Source organism: Pan troglodytes, chromosome 17 (assembly GCF_028858775.2).
Source record: "Pan troglodytes isolate AG18354 chromosome 17, NHGRI_mPanTro3-v2.0_pri, whole genome shotgun sequence".
Taxonomy (NCBI): Eukaryota; Metazoa; Chordata; class Mammalia; order Primates; family Hominidae; genus Pan; species Pan troglodytes.
In genome coordinates, this window is record NC_072415.2 from 33,892,660 (window position 1) to 33,919,020 (window position 26,361).

The following is a 26,361-nucleotide window of genomic DNA, read 5'->3' on the forward strand; positions in this document are numbered from 1 at the left end:
GGGAAGAACATAGAGCAGGAACACAGGAGAACAAAGAAAGGTCAGGACCGTCAGCCTCCAAAGGCCACTGAGGGCGAGGGGCCATCCACTGGAATGGAAAACGAAGACGTACCTGTGGGGAAAGGATCTTAAATTCAGTTTAACAGAGCAGGCCTTCAGCAAATACAAGAATTCTTAATTTCAGGTAGGAAGATATTAGCAGTGTCTTCTAATATTTGTTTTCGGAAAGATTTATGTCATTTTAGTTCACACAACTCTGTCTGCCAGCATCATTAACTTACCTAACTTCTTTAGAAACAAAAATGCTAACAGCACCACCGAGACCTTGCTAGTCTAAGTGTGGTTTGGAGACCATTGGCATCAGCACCATTTAGGCACTTGTTAGAATGTAGAGTCTCCGGGCCAGGTGTGGTGGCTCACACCTGTAATCCCAGCACTTTGGGAGGCCAAGGCAGGCAGATCACATGAGGTTAGAAGTTTGAGACCAGCCTGGCCAACATGGCTAAACCCTGTCTCTACTAAAAATACAAAAATTAGCCAGACACGGTGGCACACGCCTGTAGTCTCAGCTATTTGGGAGGCTGAGGCAGGAGAATTACCTGAACCCGGGAGGTGGAGGTAGCAGTGAGTCAAGATCATGCCACTGCACTCCAGCCTGGGTGACAGAGTAAGACTCTGTCTCCAAAAAAAAAAAAAAAGAAAAAAAAAGCATGTAGCGTCTCCAACCCCAGCCCACCTGAGTGAGAATCTGCATTGTAACAAGGGGGCCAGGGGGGATTTGTGTGCACAGCAAAGTATAAGGCGCTCTGCTTTGACACACTGCCTTCCTATGGCTTAAAAATAAAATTATAACTTAAAATATTATGGCATATTCAGTTTTGTTTTGTGAAAGGCTGTAATAAATACCCAAAATACCATTTTAAAAGTGCTTATATGATCAGTTATAGAATTGATGATTTAGCAAGAAATACATAGTTTTCACTGTCTGTATTTCTACTCTGGAACATAAACTCCGTGGGAAGGGCCTCATTCCACTGCCTGCAATGGAGTTGGCACACACAGGTGCTCAAAAAATGTTTGTGAAATTTTGTACAAGTAAATAGATGAAATTTAATTATATATTGGTGTTTTAAATTACTTCTTCTGTGTGCACATTTTAAAACTATGCCTTATGTTGATCAAATAAAAACTTTAAATTATAAAGATAAATGCTTATTCATTGATAAAGTAGAAGGAAAGAAAAATACATATATAGAAAAATCACCCTTTACTCCCACTACTTACAGATAACATTTTAGGGTACTTCCTTCTGTGAAAAAAAAAAAAAAATATATATATATATATATGTATATATATATATTTTGAGACGGAGTCTCGCTCTGTCACCCAGGCTGGAGTGCAACGGCACAATCTCTGCTCACTGCAAGCTCCGCCTCCTGGGTTCACGCCATTCTCCTGTCTCAGCCTCCAGAGTAGCTGGGACTACAGGCGCCCGCCACCACACCCAGCTAATTTTTTGTATTTTTAGTAGAGATGGGGTTTCACTGTGTTAGCCAGGAGGGTCTTGATCTCCTGACCTCGTGATCCACCTGCCTTGGCCTCCCAAAGTGCTGGGATTACAGGCATGAGCCACCGTGCCCAGCCTGTGAATATTTTTACATAGTTTGTCCTACTACACTTCTTACTTGTATCCTGCCTTTTCCATTTATCATCATGATACAGTAACTAGTTTATTGTATGTGCCAAGCTTCAGACTAGACATTCGAGATACTTTTCTTGTTTACTGATTATATCCACATAAGGCAGTATAATTACATCACATTTTCACATGAGGAAATGCAAGTTGAGAGTTTGTCTATCTTGCTAATAGTCATAGATTTAGTCCAGAATCAACTTGAGATTTTAACTTGGTAGCGTTTTCTAGAGCCTGTGCTTTTTCCAGCACACCAGAGTAAGCATTTCCTTAGTTATGACTTTTTGTTACAAAATAATATTTTGCTAGGTGAATATGTTTAATTTGGCTAACAGTCTCTATTCCTCAATATTCTAGTTAGTCTTGTTTCTCAATACTGCATATAATACTACTATGAATGTTTTTGCATAGAAATTTTTTCTATATTCTTCTTAGGATAGATTCTTAGAAACATTTTTAAGTCTCTTGAAATGTAGAGAACTTTCCAAAAGATTTGCACGAATTTTCATTCCCACCAGTCGCTGTAAATATTATATTGTATATTTGAATGCATGTAGACAAAGCAATATACTTTTTTCATGCTTCCACAGAAAAAAATACATGTAAACGTATTTTATTTTTGCTTCAAATAATGACTTTTGTTTCACTTAATTTAATTGACTTTTGTTACTGAAATACTTAGCTTTCCCTAAATATCAGCTCTGTAGTACATAGAATGTTAGCATGACATTCATATTCTGCCCTGCTCAAAACTTTAATACAGTTCGCAGTTTCTTAAGAAGATATACATTTACATTGATATATATTTCTTTTTTTTTCTTTTTTTGAGATGGAGTCTCACTCGGTCACACAGGCTGGAGTGCAGTGGCGCAATCTCCGCTTACTGCAACCTCTGCCTCATGGGGTCAAGCGATTCTCCTGCCTCAGCCTCCCAAGTAGCTGGGATTATAGGTGCCTGCCACCATGTCTGGCTAATTTTTGTATTTTTGGTAGAGACAGGTCTCACCATGTTGGCCAGGCTGATCTTGAACTCCTGGCCTCAAGTGATCCACCCGCCTCAGCCTCCCAAGGTGCTGAGATTACAGACATGAGCCACTGTGCATGGCCAACATTGATATATATTTCTTAATATCAGAATTCTTCATAAACTTGGGGGGTTTTATGGTTATACAACCCAGTTATTCAACTTTAATGTGTATTTAATACCACTTCTTCTCAAAAATCGTAAGATGTCATTCTTAGACTATTGTATAGTGCTTCTTTCTTTCCTTTTCTCCCTCCCTTTCTTTTTTCCTCCTTCCTTCCCTTTCTGTCTGCCTTCCTCCCTCCCTTTATTTCTTTTTGGTAGCAGGAAAGCAGATGACATACAGAGAGGAAAACCTATGCTTGTAACAACAGCAAAACCAACCAAACTGACCTTTACTTATATATAGCTTACTTTGATACTTTAATAAAACTTTTGAAGAAGGAAGTATCTCCTACTGCTAATATTCGAAGTCATAACAGATCATTATAAAATATAACAGCTCTGTATTGAAGACAGTTCCGTAGAGGAGATAACAAAAATATATGAACCTGATGTGAGTATTACACATTGTATGCCTCTATCAAAATATTTTGTGTGCCCCATAAATATATACACCTGTGTACTCATAAAAATTAAAAATTAAACATTAAAAAAGTATATGAAAGAAGGAACACTGTCTTATTCATTTAGCCATGTTTATTTTATACATGGCATGTTTATTTGTAGTATAGCTTTCTCAAATATAATCACAGTTGCTTTAATATGGCAAAAATGCATTCTGTTATTAAAACAGAGCCTCTTATACGTAGGTTTTATCTATTATATGTGTGATTTTTGTGGTCTAATAGTGCCTCTACTAGAATGGAAATTTAAAAATAGCATTATAGTTTAATAATTTGTGTGAGACTAATAAACCAGCGAATTTGGAAAACGCATACACGTGTGTGCCTTCCAAAATGTGTTATGAAGTTTTGCCATTTTGAAATACTTGATAAACTATAGGACACTAATATATAATTGCATAAGCAGTTAAGGACTCGTGAGAATGAATTGATTTTGTTAAAATTAAAATTTTCAATACCCTATTTCTGACTTCTTTAAATAAATGAGGTGTTTTTATGCCCTGCCTTTTTTTGCATTTATGCAAGGCTGCCCATAGCCTGAAGGCAGGGGCCAGTTATGCCTGTATGAGTAGGAAATTAAAGGCCTTTACTATTCTGATTTGAAATTTTGAAAGAAGGACATGGTAAATATTTGAGATAAATGTATATTTTTGGTTAAAACATGTAACATTTTTTTTTCCTATTTCTATTCTTCTGAAATAGAATTAGTTTTATATAGCTTTGAGAAAATATTGCTTTCTTTTTGTGCACTCTGCTCCTGTTCATTAAAAAATTATAAGTGCTATATTTACCTTTTAAGGTAACATTTTCATAGGAAGTAGCAGCGATTGCTGTTTTGAGGTTGTTTTTCTTAAGTGGGCTTTTCAAAGACTAGAAGTTATTTTTAGGCTGAGGTTGGCAATCAGTGTGTAGGTAGGAAAATAGATTTGTTATTTTCCATTGTAGAAATATATTCTTTGAAACACTGTATTTACATTTTAAATTGGTAAAATTTAACAATACAGTTATGGAATGAATATGTCAATACATGATTATGTAGTTCTTAAGACGCGTTGGCCAACTCAAGAGAAAATTTTATAATTATAATAGGACTCCTAGCTCTTATAAGAAGTGGCCTTTATAATGCCACCTTTAGTACTTTTCAGCATTCTACAGGTGGACAATTCAAGAACTATATTTGTAAAATAATGTTTTAAAGAGAGCCAACGGTAAAGGCAGGAAATCACTCAAAACATTTTGTATGTTCCAGAGACTACTCAAATATTAATCCTGTTTTCAGGAGTAACTTCGTAGGCATGGAAAAGATTTTTGTTTATTTAGACCAATTCATTATTTATTAACTTCATTCAATAAATAGTTACATTGTACCTACTACATGCCAGGCACTATGTTAGTGAGTTTGTTCACTCAGTCAACCAGCTCTATAACATGGAAAGAAATGGGAACAATTTCACCTATCTCATAGCCACCTGAAATAGCTCAGCATAGATAGTTTTCTGTTCATTTGCTTCTCAGGCTGTTCCCTCACTCATTCATTCACTCATTCATTTGCTTATTCATCAAGTACCCATTGAGGGCATTCTGGGTGCTGAACCCTGTGCTAGGTAGGCACTGTGCGGGTGTGAGTTGTGTTCTGAAGGGTGAAGGCTGAGGATCTTGAGAGCCCAGAGGAGGGATCCAGCCCGACCCGAGGGACCAGGAAGAGCGGTCTGGAACCAGCACCCTTTGGACCTAGGCTAGAGGCCGAGCAGGAACCATTGAGGAGAGAGGCAGGAGGTCAGTGGCCCAGGCAGAAACCCTCACACCCAAGCCCCAACATTTTTATTTTGTTTTGGGAAATGTATAGGATTAAAGTAATAACTGGAAAGGAAATAAATGGAAACATGGAATGGAAACATTTCCTGTTTTCCCTATTGTTATCTGAAGACAAACTTAATTTTTATGTTGCTACTTTCTCTCTTAAATATCCTCTTACTAAATAGTCTGTCGCATTAATTAGACTGAGTAGTCCTAACTCAAGAAAGCATTTGGCAATTAAAAGATGGAGGACTCAGGGTCTGACCGTTTTCCTTGGACTTCATTTGGCTTTCTCTCTCTTTTCTCCCCTCCTTCTTCCCAGGCCTGGCTGGCTGGTGCCTGGACACCATTTGGGCCTCTGAGAGGGTTGTGGCTGCCAGCCCCCAGTCGCCAATGCCTGGTCAGGCACTCGTATCCCCTGTCCTGTTCACCATTTCTCCTTTCTCATTGTTCTCATAATTTGTCCTGCTTAAAACTCCTAGGTTCTAAGGGACACCCCTGCATTGCTTGCCTTTCTTTTGCTAGACACCTGAGAGAGGCTAAAAAGTGAAATGTGGCCTGGTGCGGTGGCTCATGCCTGTAATCGCAACACTTTGGGAGGCCAAGGCAGGCTGATCACTTGAGGTCAGGAGTTCAAGGCCAGCTTGGACAACATGACGGAATCCTGTCTCTACTAAAAATACAGAAATTAGCCAGGCATGATGGCCCATGCCTGTAGTCCCAACTACTTGGGAGGTAGGAGGACGGCTTGAGCCCAGGAGGTCAAGGCTGCAGTGAGCTGAGATTGTACCACTGTACTCCAGTCTGGGTGACAAAGCAAGACCCTGTCTCAAAAAAAAAAAAAAAAAAAAAAAGTGGGCCAGGCACAGTGGCTCATACCTGTAATCCTAGCCCTTTGGGAGGCTGAGGAGGGTGGATCACCTGAGGTCAGGAGTTCGAGACCAGCCTGACCTACATAGTGAAATCCTGTCTCTACTAAAAATACACAGTTAGCTGGATGTGGTGGCGGGTGCCTGTAATCCCAGCTATTCAGGAGGTTGAGGCAGGAGAATTGCTTGAACCCAGGGTGCAAAAGTTGCAGTGAGCTGAGATCATGCCATTGCACTCTAGCCTGGGCAACAAGAGCAAAACTCCATCTCAGAAAAAAAAAAAAAAAAGTGCAATTCTGTTTTTGTCATCTTGTTGTTGAACTTGTCTGTATTTTAAATTACTTCCATGACTGAGTATATTTTGCCATACTTAGGAGATGCATTCTTCATGTACGTGTGTGCTAGAAATGCATCAGTCGGAGCAATAGTCCATAGGAAGTAAGGGTCAAGGGCCTGGTTATTATTGTTTTTAGGGTACCTCTTAGAGAGCGGCTCATTAATGATCTACCTGTAGATAATTACTACCTCAGGCTGTAGGAATGGACTGTCCAGCCTCCTGCTTATTCTTCCCTTCCGTGGGGAGGAAACCCAGAGTCGACTGGCCCCAAAAGTCTTCCCATCCCCTGCCTGCTACAGGCTAACAGCTTCACTGATCTTGGTGAATTTCATGGCTTCTCAGCACCAGCCAGTTTATTACGAAGTCTTTTTGCTGATAAGATGCAAGGCCATATCGCAAGCAGTTAACAAAAATAAACAGAAACTGCAGTGGCTGTAAATGCAAACATCGCTGTACACACAGGGGCCATGCTGTCTGGGGACAGGTACCCCTCCAGGCCTGAGGTGCCCCTGACCTGCAGGGACATCTGGGGTGAGCTGGTGGTGGCTACAGACTCCCATATTCCCCAAAAGGGTGGGCACATGATAAAAACGAGTCTGAACAGAAGACTGGACCTATTCCAAACATTTGTAAATCAAACACTCATAAACGAAATGGCTGGGGTCATCAGTGGTTTTAGAGGCATGCCGTCCTTTAGATTAAAAGGTCCCTAAAGGTCATGGTTTGAGTCATGTCTGAAAAGCAAATAAAGTCTTCCCGTGAATTTCCCCACAGCTATCTTCTGGTAAAGGAAATAAGCACATGTGCTTTTGTTAGTGAAAGCAGTTTTACAGGTTCAGGTGATGAAGGTCTTCTATCTAGTCATTTTTTGACCCTGTGAGGACAGTTCGTCAGATGAAATGGGAAGTATGAATTTTGTAGGACGTGGTTGGTTGGTTCACTAAACAGGCATGTACTGGGGACCTGTTAAACTCCAGATTCTGTCCTAGGTGTTCAGGACAGCAGCATGTAACAGAGGTGGGGTCCCCATTCTTGGGGACTTCCATTTATTCAAACAAACAAATAATGACACAAATATCAAATAGTGACAAATGCTCTGCAGAGAATTAAAATATAGAGAGTGATTGGAGATGTATTCATATATCTTTAAAAAGAATATTAGAGAAGAGAAGATCAAAGATGGCAAGAAGCCTTTTTCAGATTTCATCAAATATGGTGTTAGGGGGCCCTCATTTGTCCACAAAAAATATGGTGACAAGGAATGATGATGTGAGTCAGAGTAAACACCATTTACTCACTTTGCATCACTGTTTATTAGAAGGGCTGTTTGGACTTTCTAGTTGTCAAACTGGACCGTGTATGCTCTCTGAAGAGCGGGCGTATTCTTGGTCATCTTTGTGTCCCCAGCACATAGCACTGGGCCAGCTGTGTACTTGGTGTTCAGCAAACATGTCTTGAATGAGTGAGTGGAACAAAACTAAATTCATTAGAATTTTTCCTGAAGCCCTAAGTATAGAAAAGGTCACTTTTTATTCATTTTAAACTGAGGAACATTATCCAGTCATGAGTTAGATGGGGGATTTTAAAATTAAATATCTTGCTTTAAAAAAAATTATTGCTTTTTTTAAAGAAAATTTACAGTTTTCTCTTAGATAACTTTGGTGGAGCCAAGGAACAAACTGGAAAACTATAAATTATTTATTAGACGATGATCCTGAATTTTATTGTTTTTGTTTGGCCTGATTTCTTACTCACCCTCCTAGTTATTTGGCTTGGATGGAGTTGATGTTTTAATCCTTCCAGGAGCAGGCTCAGTGTCAGCTACGTACTATGGGAAAACATTGAGAATTGGAAATTTATCATGGATCCTTAGAAGATGTGGCGCAGTGGAGTGTGCAGGGCATGGAATTGGACCTGGGTGACTACCTGTCTCTCAGGCCTGCTGGGAGGAGGAGACCTCATGAATGAGATAGAGCCACTGGGATTACTGTGAAGTGATTTAACTTTTTAGGAAAACCACAGGTAATGAATTTTATTTTATAATCTGATTTGTAGCAGGATTCAAAAAGGGACATTCCACGGATGCTGTCGAATCATATATGAGATCTCTAAGGATGCTATCTGTAATATATAAAGGAAACATTGAGAGGACTTTTAAAGTAAGATGCTTTCAGAATAAATCAGACGTTTTCCTTTTGAAAAATATTCTTAATAACAATATGAATCATGTCAAGAAAAACCCTTCAAATAAACCATTTCCCATTTTATTTTCCTTGGCCACTGTCTGAGGGAATAGGTTGCTTTTCTTAGACCTTTGATGTAGAGTTTTCCATTTATCACTTCCAAGACACCTTTCCCTTTTCTGCGTATAGAAGATGCTCTGTTTAATAAACCATTGAATGAATGCCACGAGAACAAGGTGCTGAAGACATCACTGTTCTTCCTTCCTGTCATAATATGAGTAGAGACAAGTCTTTCTCTTTAGTTGGTGAGTGATATAAAAGCTTTTATGTTCTGTGGCACTGGCTGAACAGATATTCCTTTCCCTGTGATTGCTGCAACATCTTTGAATGAAGGTTGAGGCCTCCAAGTTGCTCCCATAATAGTTTCCCATGTCTGAATGGTGTTACAAAGTAAGTTCAACAAATTTGGAAAACATAGCTCATTGCAGAAGCAATAAATTAGTCTTATCCATTGATTGTTGCCACAGTGTATTCAAGTTAGAGAACTTGAGATATAGAACAGTAAAAATGAGCCGATAGCCCAGGAACCACAAGTACAGACTACGTGGGGGCTACATTCAGACCATCAGGTCTCCTGTGAAATTGGGACATTTCAAGCCTTTATTTAGTGCTGACTTTTACGTGTTCAAAGCACATATTTTTAGTTTTTAAGTCAGCCCTCATCAGATTATCAGACTCCTTATTATAAAACCCTTTTTGATTTTTCTTGGCACAGTGGGGAAGGAGTTAGCTAAGTAGAGAGATTTCACAATTAAAAAGGAAAAAACAACTTTTTAAATAAGAGAATGAGCAAAAGTGGCCTTTTCCCCCCTTTTTTAAATTTTGAAAGGGATGCATTAAAAATCTTATTTATACTGCTTATATGGATAATATAAAAAGTGATCCTCAAATCACTTGCATTTGTTTTTGGAAAAAAATGCAGAAGACTGTCTTGGGGAGTAACCTCATATAAGTGAGGACTGTTCTCTACTTCTTCTGGGTTCAGTTCACTGCCAGCCTTGTGCTAAGGGTGCTCTGGGTCACAGCTGGGCTCTGAGAGGCCTCAGCTTGCCACTCAGTGAATCACTCATTCCCACATAAGCAGGATTTGGCTGTCTTGTATTGAATCGCCCCATTATTCTGTTTGGTTGGCTGGATGATATATTCCGTTGAGAAAATTGTATCAAAGCCACAACCGAACCACAGGGATGTAGAACAAGTAAATCAACTTAAATGATGCATTTTTCTCTCTAAAAGGAGTGTAAATGTAGGAAGTATCTGTGGTGACAACTTGAAAACAGATGATGATTAGAGCAGTTTCAGTCGTGACTGTTCAACTCCCCGCTGTACACACACTTGGCACTGAAGAAGACCCCCTTGATCTTCTTGCCCTTCACAACAATTTTTTTCATTTTTTGTTGTCTGCATGTGTTGAAAAGTGTATGCAGAACTTTTGTTTTCACATTAAATTCTATCAAAAAACATTTTTAGGTCATGATAATATTCCATCTGGTTATTTATGAGTCATTTATTCTATTATAGAAAGTTTTTTCAATTAATTTTTTAAATTTGTGGTAAAATATACATAACAAAATGTGTCATCTTATCCATTTTTCAAGTTTACAGTTCAGTCATGTTAAGTACATATGCATTGTTTTGCAGCCAATCTGCAGAACTCTTTTTCATCTTGCAAAACTCCAACTCTGTGTCCATTAAACAATGGCTCCCCATTCCTTTCCCTACCTCCAACCCCTGACAACCACGGTTGTGCTTTCTGTCTCTATGAATTTGACTATGATGGGTACTTCATAGAAGTGGAATCATACAGTATTAATCTTTTTGTGACTGGCTTGTTTTAGGATTATGTCCACAAGGTTCATCCATTTTGCCACATGTATCAGAATTTTCTTTTTTTTTAAGGCTGAATGGTATTCCACTGTATGTATATCACATTTTGTTTATCCATTCATCTGTCTATGGGCACTTGAGTTGCTTCCATCTTTTAGCTGTTGTGAATAATGCTGGTATGAACGTGGGTGTACAGATATCTGTTTGAGTCCCTGCTTTCAATTCTTTTGTGTATATGCCTAGAAGTGGAATTGCTAGATCATATGGTAATTCTATTTTTTCAGAAACTGCCTATAGTTTTCCATAGTGGCTGCACCACCTTATACTCCCACCAACGGTATGCAAAGGTTCCAGTTTCTCCACATCCTTTCTAACACTTATTTTGTTTTATTTTTGATAGTAGCTATCCTAGTGGGTGTGAGGTGGTGTCTCATTGTGGCTTTGATTTGCATTTCCCTAGTGATTAGTGATGTTGAGCTTCTGTTCATGTGCTTATATAGCCATGTGTATATCTTCTTTGGAGAAATGTCTATTCAAGTTCTTTCCCCAGTTTTTAATTAGATTGTTCGTTTTTTGTTGTTGCTGAGTTGTGGGAGCTCTATGTATTCTGGATATTAACCCCTTATCAGATATATGATTTGCAAATATTTTCTCCAGCTCCTTAGGTTGGTTGCCTTTTCACTCTGCTGATTATGTTCTGTGAGGCACAGAAGTTTTAAATTTTGATGTAGTTCCATTTATATACTTTTATTACCTGTGCTTTTGGTGTCATATCCAAGAAATTGTTGCTAAATGCACTGTCCTAAAGCTTTTTTCCAATGGTCTATTAAAACCCAGTTTTTCTCTGTTCTGGATAATGTTGCAACAAACAGCTTCATGCATGTAGTTTTCTTTTCTTGGCATTGTTTTACTTTTCTTTCGGAAGGAAAGATGAAATACCAAACCAGTTTGTCTCCTTAAAACTCATTTTTGATGATAACAAGCAGAGCAGAGGATATCACTTATCCTTTTGGCAAAAATTGTGTTTCTGAAGGCGAGGTCTGAGGCATTAGAGAAGCATTCAGTGTTGTCCTTTTTGCTAATTGTACACAGTTAACTCCAGTGGCCCCCTGGGTCTGTGATTTTTAAACAGCATGAGTCCCAGAAAAACAGAGCTTCCATTAAGAGCAGCAGGGGTGAGTACATGCAGTTTTTTCTTCAACCCTCAGATCTCAGGTCTCAGGGCTGCAGTGAAAGATGTGGATGACAGCTGTGGGCTGATTAGATTCAGGTGGCCCCGTGCTTCGTTTATAATCCTCAGGAGTCGAAACCCCCCACACATTTGAAGGGGAGAAAAGTATTTTGGAAAATTCTAAGAACTAAACATTAAATAAGTTTAGAACATTTTCAGAAAAATGGAAGACAAAAAAATTCCAGCTATTCACTACTTTGGGCAGTAAAATTGCATTTAAAGAAACATACTCAGTGAGGGACTGTTTTACAGTAGTGATGCCTGCTTACCTAAGTGAGAAATGTTCCTTTGAGAATCAAATATATACATTCTCTTCCACTGTGTTTCAGGAAATAAAATCGTCATCAGTCCAATTTTTAATATCTTGGAGAGACCTTAAAAAAAATCTCCAAGGCAATGTTGGCGAATATCAGAATGAGGATCAGTTGCTTCCTTTCATTCACAACAGGTTTTCTACCTGTTGTGACTCATACAGAGAGAAAATTTTAGAGCCGTTTTATTACTGATGGTTCATTTTAAAAAAGCAAATGCAGTGAACATAAGAGGCCCTCTCATGAAAGGATTCCAAAAGACACCTTATCTTTTGTAGAACATATGTATGTTTGTTCTGTAATTTTTTTTTTAGAGACAGGGTCTCACTATGTTGCCCAGGCTGGTTTGGAACTCCTAGTCTCAAGCAATCCTCCTGCCTCAGCCTCCCAAAGTGCTAGGATTATAGGTGTGAGCCATCATGCCTGGCCTTGTTTTTTAACTTTTTATTTTGGAAAATTTTATACATCTTGAAAAGTACATAGAATCATTTAATGAATTCTGATGTTCTTGTCACTCAGCTTCAATAATTATCAAGTCAGGGCCAGTCTTGCTTTATCTATCTTCTGTTCCCTTTTAATCTCTTTGCCCCAAATTATTTTGAAACAAATCCCAGTCAATGTCTCATTTTATCTGTAATTACTTTCGTATATCCCTCTAAAAAGTAGAAAATCCTTTAAAATATAGCCACAGTGCCATTGCACACCGAAAAAAAGAATACTAATTTATTAATATAATCAAATAGTCATCAGTGATCATTTATCTGATTGTTTTTCTTTTTAATATTTTTCTCTTTGTCATAAGGAAAAACTTACATACAGTAAAGAACTTTCACAGTGTAAACATCAATGTAACTACTATCCAGGTAAAGTTATCAGGCATTTTCAACACCGCAGTGCCCTCCTTTGGGCTCCTTCTTAAATTGATGTTCCCCCAGAGGTAGCCACTGTTCAGACTAGAACATTAGAAGTCATCATTAGAAGTCAGAATAGTGGTTTTGGATTTCATATACATGGACTCATCTAGGATATACTCTTTTGTGTCTAGCTTCTTTCACTCAACGTTATTGCTTATGAGATTAATTCATGTTATTGCATTGAGTGAATATGCTGTAATACTAGATCTGTTCTACCGTGATGGATGCTTGAATTATTTCCACTTTGTGGCTAGTATGAATAACACTGCTATTAACATGGTGTATGTGTCTTTTAGGGGAACATAATCATTCATTTCTGTTGTGAAAATTACTGGTTTACCCAGTAATCCCATGATTGGGTATATACCCTAATGAATATGAATTGTTCTGCCATAAAGGAACATGCATGTGTGTGTTCATTGCAGCACTATTCACAATAGCAAAGACATAGAATCAACCTAAATATCCATCAGTTGGAGACTGGATAAAGAAAATGTGATACATATACTGTGGAATACTATGCAGCCATAAAAAAGAATGAGATCATGTCCTTTGCAGGAACATGGATGGGGCTGGAGGCCATTAGTGTAAGCAAACCAATGCAGGAACAGAAAACCAAATACTCCATGTCCTCACTTATAAGTGGGAGCTAAACACTGAGTGCACTTGAACACAAAGAAGGGACCAACAGACAGCAGGGTCTACTTGAGGGTGGAGGGTAGGAAGAGGGTGAGGATCGAAAAACTACCTATTGTGTACTATGCTTATTACCTGGGTGATGAAATCATTTGTACACCAAACATCTGTGACACACAATTTACCTATATAGCAAACCTTTACATGTACCACTGAACCTAAAATTAAAAAAATTAATGACAACTATATGTGCATAAAATTAAACCACTGTTAAATTCATTAGAGGCTGGACGCAACAGCTCACGCCTGTAATCCCAGCATTTTGGGAGGCAGAGGCAGGTGGATCACTTGAAGTCTGGTGTTTGAGACCAGCATGGTCGACATGGTGAAACCCCATCTCTACTAAAAATACAAAAATTAGCCGGGTGTGGTGGCATGAACCTGAGGTGCCAGCTACTCGGGAGGCTGAGACACAAGAATCACTTGAACCCAGGAGGCGGAGGCTGCAGTGAGCCGACCACTGCACTGCAGCCTGGGTGTCAGAGTGAGACTCTGTCTCAAAAAAAAAAAAATCATTAGAATAAATAATAAAATTATCAAGTTCATAATAAAAAAAGTTACTAGGGTAGGCATACGTTTAGATTTAATAGACACCGATAAACGAAGTAGGAGAATACTGGTTGCTCCACATCTCACTAACGCTTGATATTGTCAGTCCTTCCTGACAACCTGATGAGTATAGTGGTATCTCATTTTGGTTTTAATTTGGATTTCCCTGATAACTAATGATTTTCAGCACTTTTTAATATGTTTACTGACTTTTGGATACCCTCATTTGTGAAGTGCCTATTTAAGATTTTGGCCATCTTTTTAGGAAGTTTTCAGTCTTTTACTGATTCCTGGAAGTTTTTAATGTATCCTGAAGATGAGCTCTTAGTTGGATATGTGTATTGCAAATATCTTCTCCCAGTCTGTGGTTTGCTTTTTCCAATCTCTTATGACTGAAAAGAAATTCTTAATTTTAATTGTCTTGATGTCTGTTCAAGTAAGCATCTAGCTTTGTTGCTGTTCTTCAGATTTGATTTGGCTATTCTAAATTATTTACTTTTCCATATAAATTTGTTTAATTTTTTAAAAAACTTTTAAGTTCAGAGGTACGTGTGCAGGTTTGTTACATAGAAAAACTCGTGTCATGGAGATTTGTTGTACAGATTATTTCATCACCCAGGTATTAAGCCTAGTACTAATTTTTTATTTTTTTCCAGTCCCCTCTCTCCTCCCACCCTCCATCGTCAAGTGGGCCTCAGTGTCTGTTGTTCCCCTCTATGTGTCCATATGTTCTCAACACTTAGCTCCCACTTACAGGTCAGAACATTCGGTGTTTGGTTTTCTGTTCCTGCATGAGTTTGCTAAGGATAATGGCCTCCAGCTCTATCTGTGTCCTTGCAAAGGACATGATCTTGTTCCTTTTTATGGTTGCATAGTATTCAATGGTATACATATACCACATTTTCTTTATTCAGTCTATCATTGATGGGCGTTTCGGTTGATTCCATGTCTTTGCTATTGTGAATAGTGCTGCAGTGAACATACATGTGCATGTGTCTTTAGAACAATTTATAGTTTTTTGGGTATATACCCAGTAACAGGATTCCTGGGTTGAATGGTATATTAGTTTGTTTTCACGCTGCTGATAAAGATATACCTGAGACTGAGACTGGGTAATTTATAAAGGAAAGAGGTTTAATTAACTCATAGTTCCACATGGCTGGGGAGGCCTCACAATCATGGCAGAAGGCAGAGGACGAGCAAAGTCATGTCCTGCATGGCAGCAGGCAAAGAGAGAATGAGAGCCAGGTGAAAGGGGAAATGCCTTATAAAACAATCAGATCTCATGAGGCTTATTCACTACCATCCCCCCATGATTCAATTATCTCCCACCAGCTCCCTCCCACAACACTTGGGAATTATGGGAGCTACAATTCAAGGTGAGATTTGGGTGGGGACACAGCCAAACCATATCAAATAGTATTTCTGCCTCTAGGTCTTTGAGGAATTGCCACACTGTCTTCCACAATGGTTGAACTAATTCATACTCCCACCAACAGTGTAAGAGTGTTCCTTTTTCTCCACAACCTTGCCAGCATCTGTTGTTTTTTGACTTTTTAGTAATAACCATTCTGACTGGTGTGAGATGGTACCTTATTGTGGTTTTGATTTGCATTTCTGTTTTTTTTTGTTTTTTTTTTTTTTTTTGAGACAGAGTCTCTCTCTGTCGCCCAGGCTGAAGTGCAGTGGCGCAATCTCGGCTCACTGCAGCTTCTGCCACTCAGGTTCCAGTCATTCTCCTGCCTCAGCCTCCCAGGTAGCTGGGATTATAGGCATGCCCAGCTAATTTTTGTATTTTTAGTAGAGATGGGGTTTCACCATGTTAGCCAGGCTGGTCTCGAACTCCTGACCTCAGGTGATCCGCCTGCCTCAGCCTCCCAAAGTGCTAGGATTACAGGCGTGAGCCACTGCGCCTGGCCATATTCTTTTAAAGATAAAAAATTCAGTGAGTTTGCTTTTATTCTTCCAGTTTGTATTCTGGACTGTAAGATTTAAAAGTTTATTTCATCCTTTTTCCTATGCACAAAGTCCTGGGTCCCAACAAACACTGACATACTTAACTGATGGCTTTCTCACGTACTATGACCCAGCAGCCTTAGCGTAACAGTACCCATTTGTCCAATAAGAATATGATTATGAAAATAGTTACGATTTTTCTTTTGGCCACATTTTGGGGTCAGTTTTTAAGGGTATTTCACAATAGGGATGTACTGTCAGATTACTATGTTGTAAAGTCTCTTGGACTAGTTCTGCTCTGGTATTATGTTACCAACTGGATTTGCTTTTAGGGACATTTAAGTCACTTTCTTTTGACTTTAGGGGTTGCATTATTAACATTTAACTCAGTATTACTGTGAATAATTTTTACATGGTTCCAAAATGAAATCTATAAAACAAGATGTGTAAAAGGGAGCTTCATTTCCATCCTTTTTTCTTCTTCCCTATTCCCCTCCCTCACCTTATAGGTATCAATTTTGAAAAAAATGTTATAGATTATCCTACCATTGTTTTTTCAATATCAGCAAATATTTAGTCTTCTTTTTTTTTTTTAAGAAAAATAGGTTTCTCACTATGGTTTATTTCACTCACCCCATTTTTTGTATATCTTTTGGTAGTTAGAAAGGTTTGTATTTGGGTTCTAATGCTTATAGTCAGCCTTCACATAGCATTCCCACTCCCCTCTTGTTTGGTCTTTGTTGGTTCCAAATATGAGGAGTATTGAAATGAGCTAGGAGCCTCTTCCTCCCCATCCATGGCACCGGTTTTGAGCCAATGACCTTCGTACTCTTTGGGAACGTTTCCAGATCTCCGGAATGAATGCATTTTGTGTAGAGACACATGCATGGTCCACAATTGATTAGGATGCAGATGCAGTAAGTTAACTTAGGATCACTTGAAATAAGTTAAAAAAAAAAAAAAAAAGCGTGGGCTGGGTGTGGTGGCTCACACCAGTAATCCCAGCACTTTGGGAGGCCGAGGAGGGCGGATCACTTGAGGAAGGAGCTCGAGACCAGCCTGCTCACTATAGTGAAACCCCGTCTGTATTAAAAATACAATTAATTAGCTGGGCATGGTGGTGCCTGCCTGTAATCCCAGCTATTCGGGAGGCTGAGGCAGGAGAATGACTGGAACCTGGGAGGCGGAGGTTGCAGTGAGCCAAGATTGCACAATTGCACTCCAGCCTGGGTGACAGAGTGAGACTCTGTTTAAAAAGAAAACAAACCAAGGACCAAGTGAACCATGTTAGGTCGAGTTCTTCTAACAGCAAGTGATGTGCAGCCTGAGAGGACAATCGCCCGTCCTGCAGTGCATTGTCACGTGCCCGATGCACCCGGGTGCTGTGGGGGATGCAGACAATTCTTCAAGGAGGGAAAATGGTTTCCTTGCGTTGTTGCTATGGTTTCTTTTCCCGCCACTTAAATGATAAGATGGTAGGTGAAGTCGAAAGGGCCAGGTTAGGTACCATGAATAATTAATTGCCACAGCTCTCAGAAACCTAATTTTAGCCAAGAATAAGAAGCAGACGTGGCAACAGTAGGCCCTAGTTTCAGCTTCCTTCATTTTTCAAATGGCAAAGTGGCTAATATGTGAGCAGGGAAAGGGAAAAGGAGGGAAAAGCCGCGGTACTCAGCACTTGATTGAGGTGTGTCTGTTCCTGAAAGGCAGAATTCTGTGTCATCCCTTCCTTCACTGACTCGGATTTGTGAAACACCTGCTATGTGTGTAAGGTGGATATGATATATAGTAGGGTAGGGTAGGAGCCCATACTGTTATTCCCATATAGTGCTGTGGAATGAGAAAAACTAATGTGTATTTTGAGGCAGATTGTGGGGATGACAGATGCTACAGGAGTGTGCCGTTTGATCTAGGTTCATGGGTGTGAGCACTGGTTAGGGATTCCTCACAAGGGAATTGACCCCCTCACTTTTTTTCATGTAGGTTTAAGTAACCTATTAAATGGGAAAAGCAGACTATTATTAACTGTAGAATTTAGGTAGGTACTAAGTAGATGAAAAAGAAAATGGTAGCAGAAGGTTAATGTAAAATAGAGTCCTGGATCTCACACACACTCTCTTTCTCTGACACACAAACAGTGTACCAGGAGAAAAATGAATGTGTGTACCCTTCAATTCAGTAACACTACCTCTAGCATTTTATCCCAAAAATATATTTGGCCTTGCCTGCAAAAACATATGTACAATATGTCCATTAGGCATGTGTGTGTATACACACAGAATCACACACATGTAAGTGTGTACCTTCTCTTTCCCATAGACCCACACATACTCTCACTTTGCATATATTCTGTATTTATAGTCAGAGATTGAATAAATTGTTTCATCCCTTTTTATAGTGACCATATAGTATTTGCATAATAAAAAATCAGTAAAACGATTTTCATTTAAGAAGGTAATTACAACTAGCTTTTCCTTTTAGTGCAATTTATAGAAATCTGGATTTTGTACTATTTTGGATTTTGAAGCAGAACATTTATATTCTTTTATTCTTTAAATTGGTATTGATTTGGTTTCATTTTTGCCTTACAACAAAATCAGATGATTACAAGGGGGGAATGGCTGACTCTTAGCGAGGCATTCCTAAGGTTCTGGGATTGATGAGTAAGTGTGTGAAGTCTGACTCAGTGAAGAGACCCTTTGATCTACTCTAGAAACTATACTTATTTTCTGTGTTGAACATTTGTAACAAGTTTTGCATTTTAAAAATGATCTAACTGGTAACTGTAGAAGATTATTTTAAAAATGAATAATAACTGTCTTTCTTTGGCCATGTTTTTGTAGTTGTCAGATTGTTTCTACCTTTTTTTTTTTTTTTGAGACAGAGTCTCACTCTCTCGCCCAGGCTGGAGTGCAGTGGTGTGATCTTGGCTTAGTGCAACCTCCACCTCTTGGATTCACGCAGTTGTCCCTGCCTCAGGCTCCCCAGTAGCTGGGATTACAGACACCCACCACCACTTGCTGCTAACTTTTGTATATTTACTAGAGATGGGGTTTTGCCATGTTGGCTAGGCTGGTCTCCACCTGCTAATCTCAGGTAATCTGCCTGCCTCAGCCTCCCAAAGTGCTGGGATTACAGACGTGAGCCACCGCGCCTGGTCTGTTTCTACTATCTTTATATTTACTGTGTCAACTCTTTAACAGCCACAGTTACAAAGTTTACTAAGGCAGTGTCTGTTATAATTTGACTTTTTGTTTGCCTTGCTTTGAAGAATCAGAGGCAAATTCTATCCTGGCAGATAGAGCCGTAAACCACCTTGCCTCTTTAACTTCTTTATTAGGGTAATTTAATCTGCTTGATGACCTTAACTTCTTTTATTCAATTAGAAGGATTATATGGTAATCATGATATGTCAAATGCTTTTAAAATAAAATTTTACAATGAAAATAATTGTATTTTGTGTGTGTGTGTTTTTTTTTAACAGAAATCATAGCCCACTAATGAGTTTTGGAGCCAGCTTCGTCAGTTTTTTGGTAAGTTGATATCTTAAGACCTATTGGCATGAAGGAAACAATTATATAAAGTAATGTCTGTTAGTGGCTACCAGTTGTATAGATATACTATTGTAGAAAGTCTTTTAGAGTTTAAAACTGAAATAAAGTTTTTGCCTATTACCCAATGCCTATGAAATAATCTGCCTTCCCTAATTTTAAAAATAAAATGCTTACATCTTATTTATAGGGTATTATATTTTAACCAAAGTCCTTTTTAGAATAAAAATGTAATGGAAAGACCTTCAATAATTAAAACTGCATTCGAGGTAGAAAAAAAGTCTGGGTTTGGGTAATAAAGGTTTGCTCTGAAATTATCGAGTAAATGTGGACTAGAGGTCAAGTTAAATGAGCAGAGCTAAAATTTGTCAGTTTGTATTACATTTCCAAATATGAGTATTTGGGAATTGAGGAAGTAGATTGCAGTTAGTTTTAAAGTACATTGGGCAATGTGGAAAATGGGATACTTCGATTTTTTGGAAACAGTAATAACCACACAAATTACTTTCAAACACATAATTTTTTTAAAACACTATTAAAGAATTGTGTAACAGCAAGAAAAAAAAAAAGACATGATAGGGACTGAAAAAGAGAAAGCATTTAGATCCAAGATTGAGAAAGAAGTCAGCAAATGGGCATGTCACAGCCTGGCAGTGCTCAACCATAGGTACCACACCAGCTTCCAGTGAGAAGTTTTTATTCAAGGTATTTATTTCCTCTTATTGCCAGTTAATGCAACAAAAATGTTAACGGCTGTTGTTTGAAAGAATACATTATTCCCAACCCTAAGGAAAATGGTACTGGGTGGCGGTTGTAACATTAGTACCCAAGTGATAACAAGGGCTGCAAATGAGATATAACCAAAGGGTCTTGGCTGAGTCTGGTGGTGGAGGAGGAGGAGAAGCAAGGCCACAGCAGGGTTGAGATTTCAGCAGCTTGAGAGGAGGGTTGGGAAGAAGAGTGAGGCAGGGAGGCCTGGGCCGAGGTTTGGCTAGAATGGAAAAGTAGGTTAGAGCCATACTGAGGAAGCCTGAAAGGCCAAGATGGAGCTGGTGGAATTTGATAGGAAATGAGGAGCTAGAGACAGTAGGTTCATCAGGTCCTTCCAAGAACCAGGTATCCCGCAGCAAGTCTGTCTCTGCCCCTGTAAGCCCATTCATCTCAGAAACCTCAGTTCTACTGTGTAAAAGTCACAGGTGTTCAGCAGAGATTCAGTAGATTTCCCCTACTTCGTTAAATGTGGCTTGAAAAAGTCCACCAGGAGCAGGTGCCTGGAAACAAGCTGTCATGGAATTTTTAAACATAGACAATATAAAATGAATTCCTTATAAGTGAACCTACTGGAATTGCAGTCCCTGGAAAGACTGAAGATTTTCCAAGTGTACCTACAAGCTGTTGTTTCATTAGCATTTCTGTGCAGTAGTTGGTGGAGGCAGGGATCCATATGTGGATAGAATGAACTTCTGCATCAGACACCACTGTAAAAAGTGAATTGAGCAGACCAGTCAGAAATCAGAGAGAATTTTTGTTACTGTGTTTAATAACAGCAACAACAAAAATTGTAGAACAGTAATGTCAAGGACATTTATTACCGTATTTTTTTCATGATGATGTGATAGAGGTATAGTCTTATTTCATGTTGAGATTACAGTTTCTTTGAATGAACAGATTATGCTGTAACATTGTGATTCTTTTGCTTGCAATAAATAATTCAAGTGTTTTTTTATTTGGAGTTTTCTTGTAATAAATTGGCTTAAATTTTCAGATACTAATTCATTCATTCATTCATTCATTCTTTCTTTCTTGGAAGAATGCCATGATGACATTTGAGGAAGAAAAAATGCAGTTGGCATGTGATGACTTAAAAACCACAGAAAAACTGTGTGAAAGTGAAGAGGCTGGAGTAATTGAAACAATCAAGAATAAAATTAAGAAGAACGTAAGTATTGCGGCTTTAGGTTGTGGACTGTGTGCCACTTATTTAGAATATCACTTTTGTTCATTTAGAACAAAAGCCATTTGCTTGGTTTTAGTATTTAGAATATGACTGAAAACCCTCAATGTTTCTTATGGTTTTTGGTTATATAAAATGTTATCTCTTATAAAAACAGAAGCTGCTTTCAGTCATCCAGAGCCATTCAGTGCATGTCCTTTTGATATCTTAGAATCATCTTCTTCCATAATGGGCTGTGTGGGAAGGGCTGTTTTAATGAGGTTTTCCTATATGTAATTCAAATAGGATACGATGGCAGTTGATGAATAATAGAATTGCATTTTGGTGTAATTCTGGAATTCAGCTGTTTACCTAATTTTCCCCAGGCCTCACCAGCCTTTGGTTATAAATAGTCATAATACCATCAGAATCCAGTTTTCCTGATTTTGCCCTCACCATTTCAGTGCAAAAGTGCTAGGCTATGGAGAGGCACCCTCCTAGCCCTGATGTTACTTGGAGTGCCCAAGGGTCTCACATACGTCACTGACAAATCAGTCTGTTGGATATAGTCATCAGAAGCCACCTGTCTTCTGCTCCTGCATGCCCGTGCCCTGCCTATGAAGCATCACAGGAGAGTGTTTCACCTCTGCTCTTGTTTATGGTGTCCACCATGAGAAAGCCACTGATGGGCCAAGTGTCCCGCCTCCTGATGCTCCAGAGGGCCAGAGTTTTCCTAGCTTCCTCTCTCTCCAGCCTGACACATCCTGCACAGTAGATGTTATTACAAACGAGGAAACAGAAGCATCTTGACATTTTCTCAAGTGAATAGAATAGTGAGTGCTGGGGCTAGATTTGGAACGACAGTGACCACGATGGATTATGCTAAAATCTAGAAAAAAGGGAAACAGATCATTCTGGTGTGTCTGCTGTGTATACTGTTGACATATTGGCAAAAATCCTGTTATTTCTTCTGTCACTGTGATAGCATATGAAAGCTATTTAACTTATTCAAGTTTGTTTTGTACTAAGAATGCAGAATGTTCTATTCTGGAGTGTTCTATTCTTCATTTTAGAAACATTATGATAAAGACCAACGTTTTATAACGTCTAATCAATGACCAAGTGCTGTTGACTCTTTTCCTTAATACCTCTTGAATTCATCAACTACTCTCCATCCTCACTGCCATCTCTGTAGGTCAGACACTATCCCACTTGTCTAAGACACATGGGTATTTCTGCCTCCAGTCTCACGATTCTTTAATGTAGGGGTCCCCAGCCTCTGGGCCATGGACCCGTACTGGTCTATGGGCTGTTAGAAACCAGGCCACAGGGCAGGAGGTGAGCTGCAGGGCAGGTGAGCATTACCACCTGAGCTTCACCTCCTGTCAGATCAACAGTGTCATGAGATTGTCATAGGAGCATGAACTGTCTATGCAAGGGATCTAGGGTGCACCCTCCTTACGAGAATCTAACTAATGCCTGATGACGTGAGGTGGAACAGTTTCATCCTGAAACCATTAACCCATCTCCTCCCACCCCACCAACCCAGTCCATGGAAAAATTGTCTTCCGTGAAGCTGGTCCCTGGTGCCAAAAAGGTTGGAGAATGCTGCTCTAATTCATTGACCATAATATAGTCACTAAAATGCAAATTTGTTGCTTGCTTGGTTTTCGGTGGCCCCTCTCACCAGCCATTGCCATTATAATAAAGTACAGACTTCTTAATGTGGCTGACTTGGCATTTACGTTTCCTCTGCCTGGAACATTCTCCTCCCTCGTTTCCTGGTTCCTACTCTTCTTTAGTTCTTTCTACGTGTCCTTTTCCTCAAAGACTGTTGCTTGAGGCTCCATGCCCTGTTGAGTGTGTCTCCTACAGGTTCCCATAGTTCCCTGTCCTTACCCTTCAGAGAGCTTTCCACAGTGCATAGTAATATGGTCTATATTTCGTCATTAGAATGAAAGCTTATTTACATGTCTGTCATCAGTATCCAGTACCATGTCTAGCACCTGTGTTAATAATTAAGATTTGTAATGAGTCCTTGCAATTTAAAAAGCATTTTCACATTCAGTATCTCATTAGCCCTCCCAACAATCCTGCACAGTAGATTTTATGACAAACGAGGAAACAGAAGCATCTTGACATTTTCCCAAGTGAATAGAATAGTGAGTGCCGGGGCTAGGTTTGAAACAACGGTGACCACGATGGATTATGCTAAAATCTAGAAAAAAGGGAAACACATCATTCTGGCTTGTCTACTGTGTATACTGTTGACATATTTGCAAAAATTCTATTATTTCTTCTGTCATTGTGATAGCATATTAAAGCTATTTAACTTATTTTATTCAAGTTTACTTTGTACTAAGAACGCAGAGTGTTCTATTCTGAAGTGTTCTATTCTTCATTTTAGAAACCTTATGATAAAGACCAACATTTTATAAAAAGTGATTTGACTTTTTGCATGTTTGTATTTATATGACTTATATTTCAAGTAGTTTGTGATTTATTCAAAGCTAATTTTTAATTCCAGAATATTTTCTCCTTAATGGAAATGTAATCAGTTTCTGATCCTTACATCTCAGTTGCTTGCACGAAAAGAATGCCCCTAATGTTATCCTACCTGAAGACAGGTGGCTGCAAAGTTGACTTTTCAGGTTATCTACTTTGAGGAATATATTGTACCTTTAATGATTTTTATTCTGGATAAGAAAGACTTTATATTGTTTGTTTTTAAAAAAGGTGAAACTCCGAACTTTTTTGTTGCTTTTCGTATTTCTCATGAATTCAGCTTGTATCACTTAGAATATTTTTGTCTTTGAGTTACAGTGCTCAAACAAACAAAACAAAGTCAGACTAATGGGAATTTGGAGCTGCCAGGCTCATAGGATAAATTTGGGCTTGGCTTTGAGTGCCAGGTTTCACAATTCGTATGTGAAATTATTTTGTACAATAACCTGATACTGTTTGGGGGAACTGTCGTTGTTATGTGTGATTTATCAGTGTGGACATTCTTTCTGCCAAACAGGTTGATGTCCGAAAATCCGCCCCCTCTATGGTTGATCGGCTTCAGAGGCAGATAATCATAGCTGACTGCCAGGTTTACCTGGCTGTGCTTTCATTTGTAAAACAAGAATTGTCAGGTATGCTGAAGCATTATTTTTAATGGTTTTCAGTATTCAGTGCACACAATTAGTCATATGCTTTTTTAAGAATGCCTTATATTTCAGTCTTTGAAAACATGTGGCGCCTCTTTGGGGCATGATACTGATTTATTACTGGGGAAATTGAAACCACAAGTGTTTAATGTGTGTTTAGTGGAGCAGTTTTTGTGCCAGAGTCTGTTTCATCCTCTTGTCTCAAGAGAATTCTGTCATACTGACAGAAATTGCTACTGCCTCTTATATGTATGTAGATGTATAATAGTTTTTCTTTGTGGGAATCAGGTTGTGATAATAACCTTTAAAGTGAAATGTAACTGGCTTAAATTTAAGGTTTTCAGGAAGTTGTTATTAAGGCCTGAGTGCCTTCAGTGGTTTCACGTATATTAGGAGATCGTTAAAGATCATTAAAGATTTGCTAATATACTGGAATGACCTGCATTTTAACAAACTTTAGTGAGGGATATAAACTAATTTCTTAATTAGTCTGTCCAAGACAAATGTTTTCTAGGCTTAGCTTTAATTTCTTGAGTGAAATAGACTCAAGTGAGCCTCTAAAACTTTTCCTATGACTGAGTCTAAAATTGACCTAATTCTTTTAATTATGTGGTTATGGGTGTCTCTGATATTGACAGCAGAAACTTGCCATTTTGGTAGATAGAATTTACTTGAAAAAACTGAAAATTCTAAAAGGAAATCAATTAAAATTCACTGTCAGAAAGATATTTTCTCCTAAACCCTAAATGAAGAAGGATAAATTTCTTTTAAATTATAACATACTCTTTTCTTTCTAGCCTATCAGAAGCCGGTTTTTCCCCCTTTTTCTTGTTTCTCTTGCTCTTTCTTTGTGTCTGTCTCGTACGAACGATGCTTGGCTTCTGTTTGGCTGAAGTCAAAAGTGGAATTTAACTTCTATTTTGATCTCTGAAATTTGGACTTCTAAGAATTGATCTTTCTTTTAAAATATGTTCTGTGATGCACATTCACGGTTTGTTTTGGTTCAATAATTCTTCTTCTCCTTAACCCTCTTCTCAGGACTCTTCTAACAATACCTTACTTATATGGTCAAGAACTCATAGCTCATGTGAATTTTTTATAATGCAGTAATGTCATATCCCCCATTTGGAGCGCACTGCTGACTCAGATATACAAGAGTACCAGAGCTTATCTGGACCTTGTTGGTCAAGACAAGAGCTCTGTGATTTTGTACTTCCTTTTCCTGACACTCAGGGACTCTCATAAGGAGCTAATTTTAACCATTAAGAAAATATCTGGCCAGGTGCCTTGGCTCACACCTGTAATCCCAGCACATTAGGAGGCTGAAGCAGGCGGATCACTTGAATCAGGAGTTCGAGACCAGCCCGGCCAACATGGTGAAACCCCGTCTCTACTAAAAATACAAAAATTAGCTGGGTGTGGTGGCGGTCGCTGTAATCCCAGCTACTTGGGAGGCTGAGGCAGGAGAATCGCTTGAACATGGGAGGTGGGGGTTGCAGTGAGCTGAGATCACTCCACCGCACTCCAGCCTGGGTGACAGAGTGAGACTTAAAAAGAAAAGAAAAGAAAAGAAAAGAAAATACCTGTTGAGAGAGGAGGATAAAGCAAATGTAATAAAAGTTAAAGTGTGAGAATATATCAGAACTTTTTTG

General features: G+C 38.8%; 1 protein-coding gene across 8 annotated transcripts in view; it reads left to right on the forward strand.

The window, feature by feature from the left end:
* Positions 1-26,361, forward strand: part of TTC39C (tetratricopeptide repeat domain 39C) — a 120,628-nt gene that overhangs the window by 30,302 nt on the left and 63,965 nt on the right. For 7 of the 8 annotated variants that reach the window (XR_010152051.1, XR_010152052.1, XM_009433809.5 and 4 more), the window contains 3 exons: positions 19,558-19,606; positions 21,435-21,563; positions 24,580-24,694. Coding sequence is in view for 5 of the 8 variants with exons in the window: in XM_009433809.5 (XP_009432084.2) it covers positions 19,558-19,606; positions 21,435-21,563; positions 24,580-24,694 (293 nt within the window). In the remaining 3 variants the exon portion in view is untranslated. Of the gene's footprint in view, positions 1-19,557; positions 19,607-21,434; positions 21,564-24,579; positions 24,695-26,361 lie in introns of those variants that run through there. The other variant, XR_010152053.1, reaches the window with a different exon arrangement.